Below are 17,557 nucleotides of genomic sequence, written 5' to 3' on the forward strand. Positions count from 1 at the left end.
GAGAGCAACGATCTATAGACTTTTGAGGTGAGGAACTCTTCGCTTAGCGTCAGCGCCCACTGCAACCACTGACCAAATTTTTTGGAGTCCTCAAAATGGTCATTAAAGAAGGCTAAAGCCCTCAACCACGATTTACGTAAGTGCGAGAACGCCAAACCTCGGGTTCCTAGCCGAACTGAGATAAGAGTAGGAACCCCATATTTAGCAAGAAGCAAACGACTACAAGGGTTATTCGGTTGGTGGGCCAACCAACATTGCTTGGCGACAAGAACAATCCTCCGCAGTCTGGGTGCAGGAATGCCTAAACCAGCCATACACCGAGGTAAGACCGCTGAATGCCAACCAATCAAGTGACGCTTAGCCTTGAGTTGATACCCAGACCATAGAAAACCTGCCAGAAATCGCGTCAGCTGCTTCTCTACTCCCACAGGCATCACAAACATAGACATGAAAAATTCTGAAATAGTGGAAAGAACATGTCTGACTAAAGTGAGACAGCCAGCGATGGAGAGATAAGACAACTTTCACGAAAGAAATTTGCGCTTCATTTTTTGAAGCGTCGAAGCCCATGCAACAGAAGAGAGGTGTTTCACTTGTAATGACAACCCCAGGTACATTATAGGTATGTCAAAAATACTGCAATTAAAAATTATTCTCTCAGCTGCAAGCATATTGGACGAAACATTGAACATGGTAAGAGAGCATTTGGTCTCATTTAGAGAAAGCCCATATAGAGAGAGGAAAAATTGAAGGATAAGCTTGAACCTAAGCATCTGCTTAACATTTGCACGACAAAAAATGATCATATCATCAACATAAGTAAGAATATGACCAGAAAAGTTCGGAACCTGCAAAGGATCAATGCAACGCGATACCATAACCCGCTTAAGCAAGACCACAAGACCCTCAACAACCGCATTTAACAACAAAGGTGAGAGGGGGCACCCTTGCCGCATACCTTGCCCCAGCTTGAACCGGTCTCCTCTAACACCATTGATATTTAACATGGCATGAGCATTTGAGACCAGCTCTCTCACACAACCAGAAAAATGATTACCAATACCGAAATTTGCTAATATTTGAAATAAGAAGGGCCAATGCACGGAATCAAAAGCTTTATGAAAGTCTAATTGAAGGACAAAATAAGGCTAACCGCTATCTGCAAGGAATGAACAACCTCGAACGTCATGATGAACGAGTGTTGGACTGTCTTATTACCGTTGAAGGCGAACTGAGAGTCTAAAAAAGTTTGGTGAGCCACTGATTTCAGCCCATTCGCCAAAACCTTGGCAAACATCCGATAGAAAGCACTCATAACTGAGATTGGGTGGAACTGAGAAATATCAGTGGCCTCATCATCTTTCGGAATGAGCGAAATAATAGCTACATGAAAATGATAAGGCAGTCTTGAGTTACGATAAAACTCATCAAACATGCTCACCAGATCCGATTTAACACAATCCCAAAAGATTCTAAAAAAGTTGACATGAAACTCGTTAATGTTGGGCGCTTTCCAACCCAATAGATCCTTAATGGCCAGAGGCGTAGCTAGGGGGGGGGGGGGGGGGGGCAGGACTGGGCTGTAGCCCAGTCCTGCCTCCCGAAACAGTTATTTTTTTTTAAAAGCCCAGTCCTAGCCCAGCCCTGATTCCATATGAAATAGATTTTTATCCATTTTTTAGCCCAGCCCTGACTGCAGCAAATAGTTTGATTTGTCCATATGAAATAGATTTTTATTAATAATTGTAGCCATTTTTTATTTTATCTAAAAAAAAAAATTTCGGGGGCACTACCCCCGAACCCCCGACTATCACACAATTTTTTTCTACACCCTTGTTTGCCCCCCCCCCTCGCATGAATCCTAGTTACGTCTCTGTTAATGGCCCTAAAAATCTCATCTCCAAAGAACCTCCTTTGCATAGATCTGGCTTGCTCTTGCTGAATTGACCCAACTAGGACATTACCAAAGACATTCTTCGCAATTAACAAAGTAGAATATAAAACCTTAAAATATAGCGAAACTGTCGGATTAACGTGCTGATTGAGATATGAAGCACCCTCAATGGAGATAGAAGGAACAACCTTCCTCCTATGATGATGAGAAGCATATGAGTGAAAAAATTAGTTTTGCCATCACCAGTCGTAAGTCATTTCACCCTAGACCTCTGCTTCCAACGAATTTACTTTTTGACCCTCCAGCTTTTCAAGAGCATAGTTAATTTTAAGGACCTGGCTTGGAGACTGAGAAGTTGCAAATCATAAAGAGAGTCAAGAGAAGATATAGACTGATACAACGCAGAAATCTCACGATCCCATGCAACCATTTGCTGAAATATCTCCACATTACGACTATGAAGTCAAGCTTTGATATCCTTAGCTAGACGAGAAAGCTTTTTTTGAACCTGGAGCGTTGTCCAATGCTCATCAGAAGGTTTGTTCTAAGAATTAGCAATAACCGGGAGAAAATCTGGCTCCTGAATCCACCATTTTTTAATCGCAAAGCTCCTGGCGAGATGAAAGTCATCCCCCCAATGAGTGACGATCTGCCCATGATTTGAGATTGAGGGAGCAGGCAACATACACTTAACGTCGAGAATGTGGTCCAATAAATTATGGGTGATAAAGACCCTGTCAAGGACCCTACATCACGAGCGAGACCGCCTATTCGACCAAGAAAAGCGCTCCCTGGTTAAAGGAATAGGGTAGATGAGATGTTGATGAACAAAGTCTTGAAAACCTCGAATAGAGGGATTAAGAATGATGAGGTTATTAGAGTCATGAATTGATAACAAACAATTGAAATCCTCCATAAGAAGGTGATACTCTTTGCTGGAAACGACTATTCTATCTAAATCATTCCAAAATGCTGGCTTCATGGCAACGAGCTTAGGGTCATAAACAACAGAAACCGCTAATCTTCTAACAAGTGCTTCAAATTGAAAGCAACAGACAGAGAGAAAAAACCCACATCTAGCTGAGATAAATTTAAAGACTGCTTTCCTAATATAAGGATACCTCCAGCATGATTGACTGCAGGCTTACAGAAATAGTCTTCCCGCCAAATGTTAGAGGTGACCACGAGTGGGATGACCTTCATTTTAGTTTCACATAAAGCAAGTAGGTTGAGCTTCTCCTCCCTAACCCTATTAGCCAGAAACAGGCATTTTGTAAGACAATTTAAGCTCCTAATATTCTAACAAACAGTTTTCATGGCATAAAAATCTGAAAAAACCCGAGGCTGGTAGTATCGAGATGACCTTCTTGGAGACCTAGCATCGGTAGCCAAAACAATTAATGACGGCTCCCCCTTTCTTCGTTGATCATTTATGATTTGCCGAACATCCTCGACACTAATAGACGACCTCGAGTGACTATTGAAAATGCTCAACTGCTCACATTCTGCTCCACTGAAGTGGCAGAGGAAGTACCTAATAATAACAAAAATAATTGAAACCCTAAAATCCATATCAACAGTTATAGCTTGCAGCTACAAAAAGGAGAGAGAGATATCCAACAATAAGAGAGAGAGTTGGAAGTGTCGATCAGGATTTATGACCACCCTAAGTGATTGATAATTATTATTATCAACATCATCCGATGAAGGCACAATAGTGCCATCATCACCATCATAAATCATTTTCATTGTTACTGCCACCACCATCATCACCATCATAATATGTCGATGATCATAAGGCACCATCACTATCGTCATCAACATCACCAAGCAACATCATGTTGGGCTTAGCACCGCAACCTTAGTCATGCGTGGACCATATGATGTTGATCATGCTCAGCCATCACTCTCTGGGCTTTCATCATCCTTATTGACATCATCCATGATCTTATTTTTAGCCATGGAAGATAATAACTATCCTCACAAGGACTGGCATCATCATCTCATTTTTTGACGTCCCCCATCAACATGTATCATCATTAGCATTAGAATCATATGGAGATGACATTCTTCATCACAATTGATGAATATTGTCTCCATTTAATGCACCTCAATCATTACACAACGACATCATCATCATATGTTAACTCGTCCCATCACCATCGTCGTCATTTTCATTACAACTGGACCGTTCAATATAATTCACATGGTAATTTGAATACAGGTAACTAATGTATGGTCAATTTACATTTGGCCGTCTTGGTTTTCAAAAGATAAAAGCCCATCAACTACATGTGTTACTCTTTTACCATTTGAAATAGATTATTTGCCTTAATTATAGCCATAAAATAAGGAAGTATAAAAGTGGCATTTAATAATTTAAAGAAAAAGAAAAATTAAAAGTGTTATTTTAAAGAGTTAATTGCAGTTAGGTTACATAAAAAGCATTTCAGATATGCTTTAAAAGGTGGAAGCAGATCAGGTCATGCTGAAAATGAGCGTTTTTGCTCATGCTGACATCGTGGCCATCCGATTTGCATTTTAAAAAGCTCAAAAGTCAACAAAACCAGACGGCCACGATGTCCGCATGAGCAAAAACGCTCATTTTCAGCATGACGCTTCCGCCGCTAGGTTAGGTATTATCTTAAATATTTGAAAATGAGCCACCTAAGCTTAAATTTGGCATACGTTAAGTGCTTGTAAGTAACTCCAATAAGAAGAATTAAGTGGATCAAATTCGAGTTGGGGCATATGGGCCTATTAGATCCAACATCATCGGTTCAAAGTCCAAATCTTTTCCACAGAGAAAGCGAGGCCCTGCCCTGCCTCACCCCGTTTGGACCGGTATGAAACGGGTATGGAGGCAGGGACGAAGGTTAAAATCCATTCCCGTTCAAGGATGAATGCGGGGATGGACTTCCACTTTTCCCCGCCCCACCCCCCCACCCCCCCACCCCCAGTCCTTCTAAAGGATAGCAAAGACTACGGGGAAATGAGCCCTGCCCCGTCTCATCCCGGTTTGAACCGGGGATGGAGGACATGAAATGGGGATGAAGGTGGGGGTGGAGGTTAAAATCCATCCCCGTGCAGGGGTCGAGACAGGGATGGAGGTTCTAATCTTGAGACAGGGCGACCTTGTCCCCCTCCCCCCGCCATTGTTTTAAAGTAAGGGTGGCAATCAGATCGGGTTGGCGGGTCAACATACCTCAACACGAACCCGACCTGTTTATTAAACAGGTCGGTTTTGGCAAACACGAACCCAACTCATTTATTAAACGGGTAACTCGACACGACACAGTTAACCCGTTTAATAAACGGGTTGGGTCAAGTAAACAGGATGACGGGTTAACGGGTCGGGTTTGGGTAAACGGGTTGGCATGTCGGGTACGGGTAAACGGCTAAACGGGTTGGCGGGCAGGTCAGGGTTGGGTAAACGGGTTGGTGGGCGGGTTGGTGGGTCGGATTTGGGTAAACGGGTTGACATGCCCGCCTAACCTGTTTATTAAACGGGTCAGCTGGGTTGGCGGGTTGGCATACCCCTAACACGAACCCGACCCGTTTAATGAACGGGTTAGGCGGGTAGACCCGTTTACGACACGAACCCGTTTAAGCCAAACCCGAACCCGGCTAAGAAGCGGGTTGGTGGGTCGTGTCAGATTTTGCCACCCCTAGTTCAAAGTCCAAATTTTGATCTAATTGGTATGATGATAAAATAATAATCTTTTACATGGTAAATGGGTTACATGCATATAAGTTTTTCAAGGTCTTCAAAGATCAATCGCTCATAATTTACCAAGAGTTCATGATTTGAAAAATGACATTTTTTTATGTACATATAACATGATGTAAGATACAATTCCAATCAAATAAATTATGGTAAGTGCAACAACGAGATTTGATTGAAAAAATGCATTGCTATACCCATGCTTAAGTGCAATAATTAGGGGTGTCAACGGGTCGGGTTTGGTTGGGACCCAGGTGGTACCAGACTTGGACCTGGTTTCTGGGTATGGTATCAGGTCCAGATCCATATCTAATCGGGTCCAATATAAGAAAAACCAGACCCGGACCCAATAAAAACTACATGAACCAGACCTGGTAAAACCATATTTTTATCATTTTTACAACAAAAATTTGTGGGTCTTAATCGGAACTCGGGTCAGGTCCAGATCTGATATAAAATTTCACAAACTATACCTGGGTCCATGTATTAATCAGACCTTCAGGTCCGGACCCAAATCTTAATCGAGTCTTCTTACTTATCACCATACCCGGACCCTAAAGGGTTTGGTTCGGGTCTGATCCAGGTAAATCCCACCTGTTGACACCATGGCAAAATGGTTTTACTTTACTAGGATGGAAGATCAGGTGCAATCACATAGCTCACTTGAGTGTGCTGCTGCACCTGACTTCCTTGTGCAATGTGATTGCACCTTATCGTGCCCTCCTAGCTGACAGCTGTACCCCATAGATGGAGGGCCATCAGGTGCAACGGCACACGCAAAATATGCAATGTGATTGCACCGGATCCCCCCGCCTTTGTTAATTAGGTGTAGGTGCATCAGAGGTAATTTATCACTATTATAATTGCTGTCACGGGCTAAATTTCAAGACCTAACTTTTGGTGCTTGCAAGCCAAGGAACACCCGTGCAACAATTGCAATAGCATGTAAAATTAAAAGAGGATCGGGTAAAAACCAAGAGAACCTTGTGTAAGATAACATGGTCTGTTGTGCCTTGTCCTCTTACTTATTTTCCAAAAATATTTTTGAATTCACGTGTCAAACTCATGACACAAGCTGCTCGCGAGCCCGTATCTTTGTGACAGAGAACAAGACCAAGTCTGGTATGCATGTTTTGACAGTCACTGGATGGAAATCAAGATGCAGGATGTTGTCCACGAGTAGGGGTGTCAAGGGGTCGGGTTTGGTTCGGACCAAGGTGGACCAAATCCAGGTTGGATTTATGATGATGGTACCACGTCCAATCGGACCTACTATAAGAGAAACCATACCCAGATCCTATAAGGATTATATGAACCAGACTCAAAACCATACCTGGTAAAATAGTAATTTTTATCTTTTTTTTACATTGAAAATTTGTGAATCTTAGTGAGAACTCGAGTCAAGCCTGAGTTTGGTATAGAATTTCATAAACCATACCCGGATCCATATATTAATCGGACCCTTCGGGTTTGACCCAGATTATAATGGTACCTTCTTATTTATTACGGAGCCCTGACCCTATAGGGTTTGGTACGGGTGGGGTCTGTGTCCACATCATGGACCTCACAAGATTAAACAAGTTGATAGCGTTTGATCATTGACATCACATGGTCCACGTCATGGGCTTATCCACTGCATGCATGTCTTACTCACGTAACCATCATCCCACATTGATTACATGGATACATCTCACTACTGGAGCCGATTCTATATCATATGGTTATCGCCTCTTGGCCAACCTCCAATCTAAATCATACGATTCTATATCATATGGTTATCGCCTCTTGGTACAAAACCCAATCTGGTATGAGCTTTTCACCGTTCGAATCTAAATCCATTTGGCCAACCTCCAATTAGTATTCGCCACATCCTATCCGAATCCGAACCATTTACATCAATTCTCATTTATAGTGATTGCAAATGTGAACCTATGCCATAAATAAAAAGAACGACACATTCCCCTCAAAAATGTAATATTTTCAATATATAAGTTTTTTCGAAAATGTCGCTATTACACTGATATTAATACAATAAACATAAATTTTTTATATTTTTATTTGTGATTTATTATATTTTGCATATACCAATATTTTTTCGAGATTTTTCCCAAAAAAATCGATCTAGTGCAAGATTTGATGCCTTATTGTTTTTAGATAGGGTTGAAAAAGAGTAACTATAAAGCCGGTTTTAGGTACATGGCATGATATGGAAATGTGTCCGAGATTTTATTGAAGAACTGAGTCAGCTTTCAGCTTGCGTACGTCAGTGTAGAACATGAACTTGGTAATGCAAATCCATCTTTTGTTGACATTATTCTTAATGTTTTAGTAAAGAATCAGGATTAAGCCTTAATCTCCCAGCATGAATATAAAAACAAAAAAAATAGTTTCTCTCTTCATGCACAAGGGCTCCCTGGCTAGGTGGGTCTACTTGAGTTTAAGAAGGTTGAGAGTTCAATACCCAGGGTGCGCATCCTTTGCCGTGAAGTCAAAGCTAAATGAGAACTATCTCTAGTGGTCTGGGGTGGAGTACTCATGGAACTTTCTACTACATACACTTACACAGGTGCATGATCAATGTGACACCTCTTGTTTTTGACAGAGAAAGCTGGGGCTAGTCAGACCCCTAGCAGTTATACAACCATACCATTGGGATTCGAACTTGCAACATCCCAACACAAGGTAACCAAAACCTTATCGTTTGTTTCTTCACACTTTAAAAAAAAAAAAAAGTTTCTCTTTGTGATGAGTCTTAATGACAGCAAGATTAAAGTCCTAATTAATCCTGAGTTTCATAGAAGTCACTTTTATTCTTTATAAAAAATAAAAGTTGTGAACTTTTAATGTTGTTCCACTCTCAAGTACATGAGATTATAGAAAGTAAATTTCATTTATACTTTAAAAGCAATTAAATATAATTTTTTTTTAGCAAAGTAAGTTTCATAAAAAGTGAGTTAGTACAAAGTAAGATTTATAAAGTGAATCTCATTTATGTGAGATAGGTCTCGTAAGATTTTAAATCTCATTAGATTTTGAAAGTTAATCTCTATTGAACATTATTTTCACTTTTCAAAAACACAACCAAACCTACCTAATTTTCTAAAGTTTATATTCTAGCATATTCTAAGGTTTAGAGATGATTTCCTCTAATTGCAATGCAACCCCAGAGATGGTAGAAGATAGCTAAATTACGCTACTCTTAGAAAATAGCTAAATTGTGCTACTCTTACTAAACTACACTATGGAAAGCAAAAATAAGGAAAACTAAACAATAAATAAGCTCATAAATTAATAATAATAATACTAACCAGTCTCGATCAATCAACCTCTCGTAATAACCACTATAAGGAGTATTTACAAGGAACAAAGAAACCCTAATTTTAAATTGGAACTGAGATAGATTCATTACATAAAAAATATCCAATTCTAAAAAGAACCCAAACAAAACAACCTAAACAAAAAAACAGGATCCAAATGGATCCCTTGGACCTGGATTGCCCTAGATCTGTTCTTGCATCAAATAATCAGCAATCAAATAATCCTCTTCTATCATATTTCCAATTAATTTTGAAGAAGTGTTCCTACTTCCTAACAATCATGATATAAGTGACTATCTGTTTTAATGCTAAACCACCATTTAATCTCACTTACCATTGATACCCATGGCGCCCTATTAAATATTTTCAATCACCTGCTGCCACAATGCAAGCGAAGAACAGTGGGTGGCTCCTTCCTTCCTCACTTTTTCAAAGGTGACACCTGTTAAACATTAAAATACTGAATTAGATTGCATATCACAAGCCAAGGATAGGTCTGAGAAACTAGACGAGCAGCTCTCTGTTCGGCCAGCTGAGCTATGAGCCCGCCTGTTTAGGTAAATGAGCCAAGCACGAACATGCCTAGCTTGGCTCATGATTTCTGCTTGGGGAGATGAGCCATGAGCCAGCTCGTTTAGGTAAATGAGCCGAGTAATAACATGGCAAGCTCGACTCGGCTCGGCTCATTTTACATATTATAGATTTATAAAAATATATTTTAGAAATGTATTATATATATATTAATTATATGCATATTATATATGTTTTATACATGTATTATTCATATATTACATGCATGTATTATACATATTATATATAAATATATTTTTTATACATTATCAAGTTTTAGAAACACTTAAAAATATTTTTTTTGGAAAATGAGCTAGCTCGGCTCGACTCAAGATGAGCTCATGACCCGAGTTTGAGTAGGGGTATACCCGTAACGAGCCAAGCCCAAACAGGCTCAGCTCAGCTCGTTCGGCTCGTTTCTCAGACGTAGTGAAGCATGTATATCACTCAAGGTCCTCTAGTTATGATTCTTGCATCAAACTAATTTTCTCCACTTTTTTAGTTGATTTTTTCTCTCGTTTTCATTCCATCACACCTTTGTTGGAAATTTATTGCGTTGTAATCCTTTTAAAAGAGTCTTACTTAATTTCATTTTCAGAGAGGTTGATATCTTTGAAATTATTACGTTCCAAATACCAAATTACTTAGGAAGTAATTCTTTGCATAGGCCACCTTGTTTTCTCATTATAAATTGGGAAATAAACTGGCCACATATGAGTCAGGCCATGAATGCTTGACCCAATATTTGATCCATCTTTTGAAGACTGGGTTGGCTGGATCTAGATTTCAGTCGATCGATGCAGTCTTTGAGAAGAAGAAAATGGGTAAAACCTATTGATTTCATATGAAAAATGGAAATACGTTGAATTAGACCTCATTGATGACATGACATGGATCTCATGAATCTATTAGCTTATTGGATTCCAATTTAGATCTGACTAGAACCAACCATATCAACCAGTGGTAGAAGCAGCTAGTGCACGTCACCTTGTGTTGGGACGTTGCAGGTTCAAAACCCAATGGTATAGTTGTATAACTGGTAGGGGTCTGCCTAACCCCAGCTTGCCTTCAAAAAAAAAAAAGAATCAACCATTTCAAATTCTTGAATCTTTTTTTTTTTTATAGAAAAATTCTTGAATCTGATAATATACGTTGAATTTGGTTTGGGTATGGGTAGGAACTCCGACTGGTTCACTTGTTTATTTTTTAAGGCATAGTTTTGTCATGGTTTTTCTTACCCAAGGTAGGTGGGTACTTTTTTTTTTGTTTATTACACAGAGAACCCACGCTGAGATCAAAGACCTGGTCATAATGGTTTTAGCTTGCCATACTTATGATCGCTATTTCAATGGGGTAAAACTTTGAGGGCACCCTCTTCACCTTGGAGAGAGAGAGAGAGAGAGAGAGAGAGAGAGAGAGAGAGAGAGAGAGAGAGAGAGTAGTTTTTTTTTTTAATTCATTATGGGAATACCCTGTGATTCGGGTGGTTGACACTCTACCAAGGTTACCAGACTAAGAAGCGAAAATGGAAAACAAAACTAGAAGCGAGGTATTTTAAATTTATAAGAAGCAATGAATCAATCTAAAAGCAAAAGAAAGAAAGAAAGAAAGTGACATGAGATTGGATGGAAAGAGAAATGCTAATCGAATGAGAAAAAAATAAAAACTAAAATAAAAACAAGGATTCTTAAACTTCATGATTTTGTAGTATAAGACTTAAATTCTTCTTAAAATCTAAAAATGATTGTTGCCAAGTTAGAGAAAGTACACGGGAAGTGAGTGGGGAAGCATGAAAGAAGCACATAAAAAACCATGAAAAGAAGCGTGATAGATGCACATAGAAAGCAAGAAAAAAAACCTGTGAAAAGAATAAGAAAAATGTAATAGAATCAAGATTCTCATCTAGCTTCAAAAGCAAAAAGTTTTGCGAGTTTTTGAGAAGCGCCTTTCACCTATCTCTAAAGCTTCCAATAACTTGGATCTCTATTATATGGCCTACCCTCCAGCAATTAAATTTCTTTCTTTCTTTCTTTTTTTGAAAGGCAAGCTGGGGTTAAGCAGACCCCTACCAGTTATTATGCAACGTACCACTGGGGTTTGAACATGCAACGTCCCACCATAAGGAGACGTGCAATAACAGCTCCTACCAACCATGCAGAGCCTCCGTTGGTAATTTAGTTTTTCTATTGCCTACTAAGAAGTGTGCTGCTTTGGCCATAACACAAAAAATACACATCTTAAGAATTGAACTTGTGACATCTTTCAACTTGAATATCTTAAGCTGGCCCACCTAGACCTAATGTGCAGAGCCTTCCAACGCAAGAAGTAGGTACTTGCTTTAAATGTGGATTTCATGGAGGTAGCATTTATTTTACTTGCTGCACATGCAAGGCATACTGCCATAGAACCCAATACAAAGGGCAAAGTACATGATTGCATTTATTTTAAGGGGGTGACCTCAAACATGCTGTCTCATTATTCATCTATCAAAAGCAGCTGTTCGCATTTACAGACATTCACACTCAATAAATAATATGTCAAAATTTAGATGGAAACAAAAAAGAAAAGGACAAGGGACAGAAAAGCACCCAAGGGCCAATGTTCACGTGGGAATGGTATCTCCATGTGTTTGGATCAATGCTTGATGACATTGATGCTGATGGGTGAATGAATTCATTGAATGAAAAGAATAGGCCTTTCAAGGTTTGGTTGACGTGATAAATTGACCATGTTGGCTTTTTATTCAGAACAATGATCAAAACTTAAGGATATCGATTCCACGTCTTGAAACATTTGGCCTTGTGGTTATCTTCAGCAGATCTTTCCAGTAAGTATTAACATTACAGTTAAAACAGTATTAGGACAATTAACTTTCTGCAGTACATATGGGGACAACAGGTAAAGGAAAAAACAAAACCCTACTTTGCTCTATCTCTAATTATCTCAATCCCCATCTCAGTTGGATCAGTTGCTTGAAGCTCATAATGAACACCATCCAAAACCCTTCTCAGACCAAACTTAGAAGTTGCATATAACATCTTTGCTCTTATTTTTGATGCGCTTGGAGACCTGGAAAACACCCAAAAAAAAACTTGGCTGAATTACTTAAAAGTGAAGTGATCAAGTCAATATATATTTACAAAAAGAAATGTCAAATGCTTGATTTGATTGTCCCAAAGGGGTTTGGGTAGTGGAATGAGAGCTAGGTTTAAATCTCATGGGTGTCACTCCTTTTAAACAAGTAGAAGCGTGGCAACTCCCCGAAGGCAAAGGGGTAGGCCAATAGAGTTTTATGCTTCCATGCAGGACAGCGACCGAGTACGGCAGGTGAAGCCAGCATGACTAGGTCTCTGATCGGTTAATTTCTCCGTGTAAATATTAAAAGAACTGCTTGATTCTACAATGCATTAGACGACAGCAACAATAACAAACCGCCTCATATCCAGCTCCCTTTTGCATATAATGGCCTAACTTTTGCTCGGATAATATGGATATATCCATGCTACAAACTATCCTTACTGTGGACAAACTGGGAATTTTCAACATTTTTTTTTTTTTACAAATTTAACCTTGTAGATGTGTTAAGCACGGTCAATTTACTAGGAAACAACACCTACATTGTGTTTTTTTTTTTTCGGCAGAGAAAGCTGAGGTTAGGCAGACTCCTACCAGTTATACAACCATACCATTTGAGGTTCGAACTTGAAACTTCCCAACACAAGGTGACGTGCACTAACTGCTTCTGCCAGACAAGGAGAGCCCCCGTTGGTAACACCTACATCGTGTTTATCAACGAAAAAGACTGATTTTCTGAGGTTTCAATACTTGCAAAAGAAATTGTGCTGTTAATTTTCAGACCCTATAAAAACCTGACTTCGGGTAATTATTGGACGGTCCAAGAGCTATTTTCTATAAAACCAAGCTTGTAGAACCCATCCTTATAATCAATTTAAAAAAAACACGAAAAAAAAACACTAAAACTCTTAGCTATACGGGAGCATAAGATTCTGGAATGGAAGATCTCATTGCCCACTTTTCCATTATTAACTTTGATGATCTGCTTTTTCCTAGGATACCTTATCTATCCACTTGGTTCATAAAACTTTGCTTTTTCCCTTGGGTAATAATATCAATGTAATCGGTATTGTTCTCAACACGAGCAACCTATATATCTACCTGAGTCCTTGGAAAGGTTGGTTGTCAAGCATGAGTCAAACTAAGCCCAGACTTACTTGATCGTGAATGGGTCTACAGGGACTTACGATGACACACGAATCACGTGGAGACTCGACCAAGTCGGACTTGAGTGCACCCAGTTTGCCCAGTAGAGGTGCAACTGGACCAGAGTAAACATAATAGCAAACTGAGGGACAAGTTGACTCGGCGCGAGCTCTTCAGACGACTGTCCATGGTCTAGCGTGAAGAAAGTTACCAGGCAATGAAGAAGATCTTGCTCATCCTGCAATTGTCAACAGTGACAAAGTCGAAATCGAAGACAGCATATCGGCAATCGTCATCGGGAAGAGAGGCGGCGAGCTCTTCATAACTTGCCGCCGACCCTCCAACTTGATCAACCATCACGAGCTCTGAACGTTCGTCGATCTTGAAGACAATGTACCTGTGAACCTTCTTCTTCTTCAGCTCCGTGAACATATTCTTGCACTCTTCAGAGATTGGCATCCCAATGGAACTCTTGTGAATCATAAACAAAGCAGAGTGAACTATTTTTGTTAGAAAGGAACAAATGGTTACGCTTAATTGATGAAAATTGTGAAAACTTATGAGAATGATAGGCCACTTATAATACCATTCTGACAGCCATCGCCATGATAAAAGACCACAAGGCTATCCTCTTGTTTCTTTACCTTTTGGTTGGTGTCTTAGAAGTTTGATTGAGAGGTATATATAAGAGAAATCTTTTCCAAGAGGCCACTCTTATTTTGTCTATTTATTGAACCCGCCAATGGGAGTGATAAAAGAATATATTTAACCATTGTTTCGATCAAGAATGGCTAGGTCAAAGATCCTCGATAAATGGAGTTTCTAGGTGCCAAGTCAAAGATCTCGATAAAAGGAGTGGGCCCGATTCTGATCCAATAGGGCCTGTCTGGGGCTGCCTATTACAAGTGGACACAGAGGCATTGTTAGAAATTTTATATAGCCTTAGGAAATCCATGAATATTCAGATATGGTTGTAATTATCTTTTGCAACTCATTCAAATATGGTTGCAATTATCTTTTGCAACCCATTATAACTCATATAAGATCTTATCATGGTTTTACGAGTTTTGGTTGAAAAAAAAAACTCGTCTGAAAACTTATGTAAGTTGTGTCAATTTGAACACGAAAAAAAACCTCAACTTCAAAACTTTGGATACCTTGTCTTTGATGTCTCACAAATCAGGTTAAGAGCATAAATCAGAGTGAGTTGGGGTGACCCAGTGTACATCTAGTACAGAAAAATCACCAGAGAACCTGATGGAGCATGCTTATAGTAGTCCTGACATTGTCTCTTTACCAGTCAGGCAATTTGATGTGTATGGGGGTAGATAGTCTTATTGAAAGACAATGGTTAATAATTACACTTGTTAGTAGTTTTTGAAATAGGTTTGACTATGCAAACTTTGGTCTTTGGTCTTAGACACTAAGTGTGTTTTATATTGGTATTGTATGTCTATGTACTAGATGATCAAAACTTTTCTGATGCTTTTAATGGTAACTAGCATGAGCACATTATATTAAAGTCAGACCTCTAGTATGTTTTTTAATGTGGTCTCAGATAATATACTAGTAAATATGAATATATTGAATCAAAGTTATGATTTTCCAAACAAGTCTTTTGTAAATCTTGTTTTAGGACATATTTATAATTATTATGTTTGCTAAATTTTATTTTGGTATCCTTAAAATCTATACAACTTTTAGAGTCTTATTTTAATTAAAAATATTACATGATGAGAAATAACCATGTTAATTAGAAAAGTGTGGTTGGAGGTTGACATCAACTGAAACTCATTTTTCTTATTGGAGGACTTAAGTTCTCATACACTCTAGGGAGGAGCAATAGAGAAAACCTTTTGGGTAGCCTTATGCAATGTAGCCAAGAGGCAAGTTCAAGTCCACCCCATTTAGTGTACTCCTAAACCTAGGGTGGATGCAAAAGCTTGAGACAAATTGTTTTTTGATGGTGATTCAAGTTAAAGTAAGTTGATTTAACCTTGTGCCTTTTTTTTAATTAAAATTACTGTGGATTTGAGAGCTTTAGCTGGTGAAATGTATATTTTCTTTTTTTTTCTTGATATTATTATCAATTTATATATATTATTTATTCAAATTTGTCCTGAGATCTTATACCTATATTTGGGTAAGATCATACCCAAAATCAAATAACACTTGACATAGTCATCTTGTAAAAGCCATAACTTTGCAACCATATATTTGAATTCTGATGCGTTGAATTATTCAATTATCTAATTTTGTCTTTTTAAGTTAAAAGTAAATTTCTCCTCTGTTATGTTCAAAATTTTATGACAATCAAATAGTTTTTGTGTTGGTATATTCGATTACTTATTTAAATAAGCTTGATCTTATTTATGATTGTTGATTATGATTACATATTTATTTATAATTGTAAGTGTTCATTATTCAAAATTTGATCAATGTAGATAGGCTTAAATATTTTAATTGATTATTTATGATCATATATACTAATTTAGAATATGATTTGATCATGAAGATTTTATTTGCATATTTAAATTGACATGTCATATAGATCATGTATAAAAAGTATATAGTTAGTCTCATTACTATAATTATTTCAAATTAAAAAAGAGATGTGTTTCTTTCTTATAAAACAAAATAATGAAATTATATACTGACATATATAGATATGTCATACTCGATTGATAATATTCTTTGTAGTACTTGAATTTCGTAAAATTTATAGGTTAGTTTTTAGATCCTATCCTACCACATTTATTTCTATGCAGACATGATCTGAAATTCATGGGTTTTAGATATAAACCCAATGATGTCAAGTCATTTGAGGTAAATGTTGGAAATAATAGACCTGAATTACCCAGTTAGGGTTGAACTTAGGATAGTAAGTAAGCGATCACTCTATGCTCGGTGTACTCCCGAGCCTTGTCCATAAAACTCACCTAGCAGGTTATAATGGTTTAGAATGTCAGGTTTGAAGCCCATGAAGCTTTTTATTTATATTTAATGAAGGAATTAAAACTCTTGTTTAGGTGATGGGGCTCAACATAATGAGGTCCAGTCGTATGGTCCACTCTAAGTAGTTAAAGCTACTTGGCCACCCCTCGCCTACCAAAGAGCCTGTTGCTTCGGTCTTGTGGGAGGGAAACGCGCACTCCGAGGATTGGTTACTATTAGAAAAGTACAATTCTCATAATTATACGTAAAATGTTTAGTAAAACAAAGCGCCAACCACAAAAAATTGTAGAATTTGTTCATCTGTTGATACCCATCGTACCATGAATCCTGTCATTATATTTGCTACCACCGAAGCATTGTTTGGAAAAGCACAAATTCTCATAAGCTTATATAAATATTTAATACTATTGTATAAAAAAACAAAGCACCACCACAACAAATTTTTAAAATTTGTTTTAAGAAGCTGGTAATCCGTTGACACGCATCCTACCATGAATTTTAACATTATATTTGCTACCACTGAAGCACTACATTACATTGAGGGCCAGCATTTTTTTTCATGAATCTAACATCACAATATATATATATATATATATATATATATATATATATATATATATATATATATATATATATATATATATATATATATATATATATATATATATATATATATATAGTGATACAAAGCGAGCGTGCCACTGCATGCATTGAATTTTTCTGTTTTTTCTTTTTTGGAATGAACATCACATGCACACGTTGTACTGCACAAACTATGATGGTCCTCTCCTGAAAATAATCGCTCGGATCACAGGCCGTCTTGGTTTCTTCTTTTCTTTCCTTAAAAGTAAATGTGGAAATAGAATATTATATAAT

At 38.0% G+C, this 17,557-nt stretch overlaps 1 protein-coding gene across 1 annotated transcript; it reads right to left on the reverse strand.

Moving 5' to 3' along the window:
- Positions 1–12,259: 12,259 nt before the first annotated feature.
- Positions 12,260–14,191, reverse strand: LOC149817841 (actin-depolymerizing factor 5-like). Its single transcript, XM_089984371.1, has 2 exons — positions 13,938–14,191; positions 12,260–12,574 (listed from the first exon to the last, which is right to left on the reverse strand). The coding sequence occupies exons 1-2, from the start codon at positions 14,183–14,185 to the stop codon at positions 12,424–12,426; spliced, it is 399 nt and encodes a 132-aa protein (XP_089840497.1). The 5' UTR covers positions 14,186–14,191; the 3' UTR covers positions 12,260–12,423.
- Positions 14,192–17,557: the final 3,366 nt, after the last annotated feature.

Source organism: Nuphar pumila, chromosome 13 (genome assembly GCF_984573655.1).
Source record: "Nuphar pumila chromosome 13, dmNupPumi1.hap1.1, whole genome shotgun sequence".
Classification (NCBI taxonomy): Eukaryota; Viridiplantae; Streptophyta; class Magnoliopsida; order Nymphaeales; family Nymphaeaceae; genus Nuphar; species Nuphar pumila.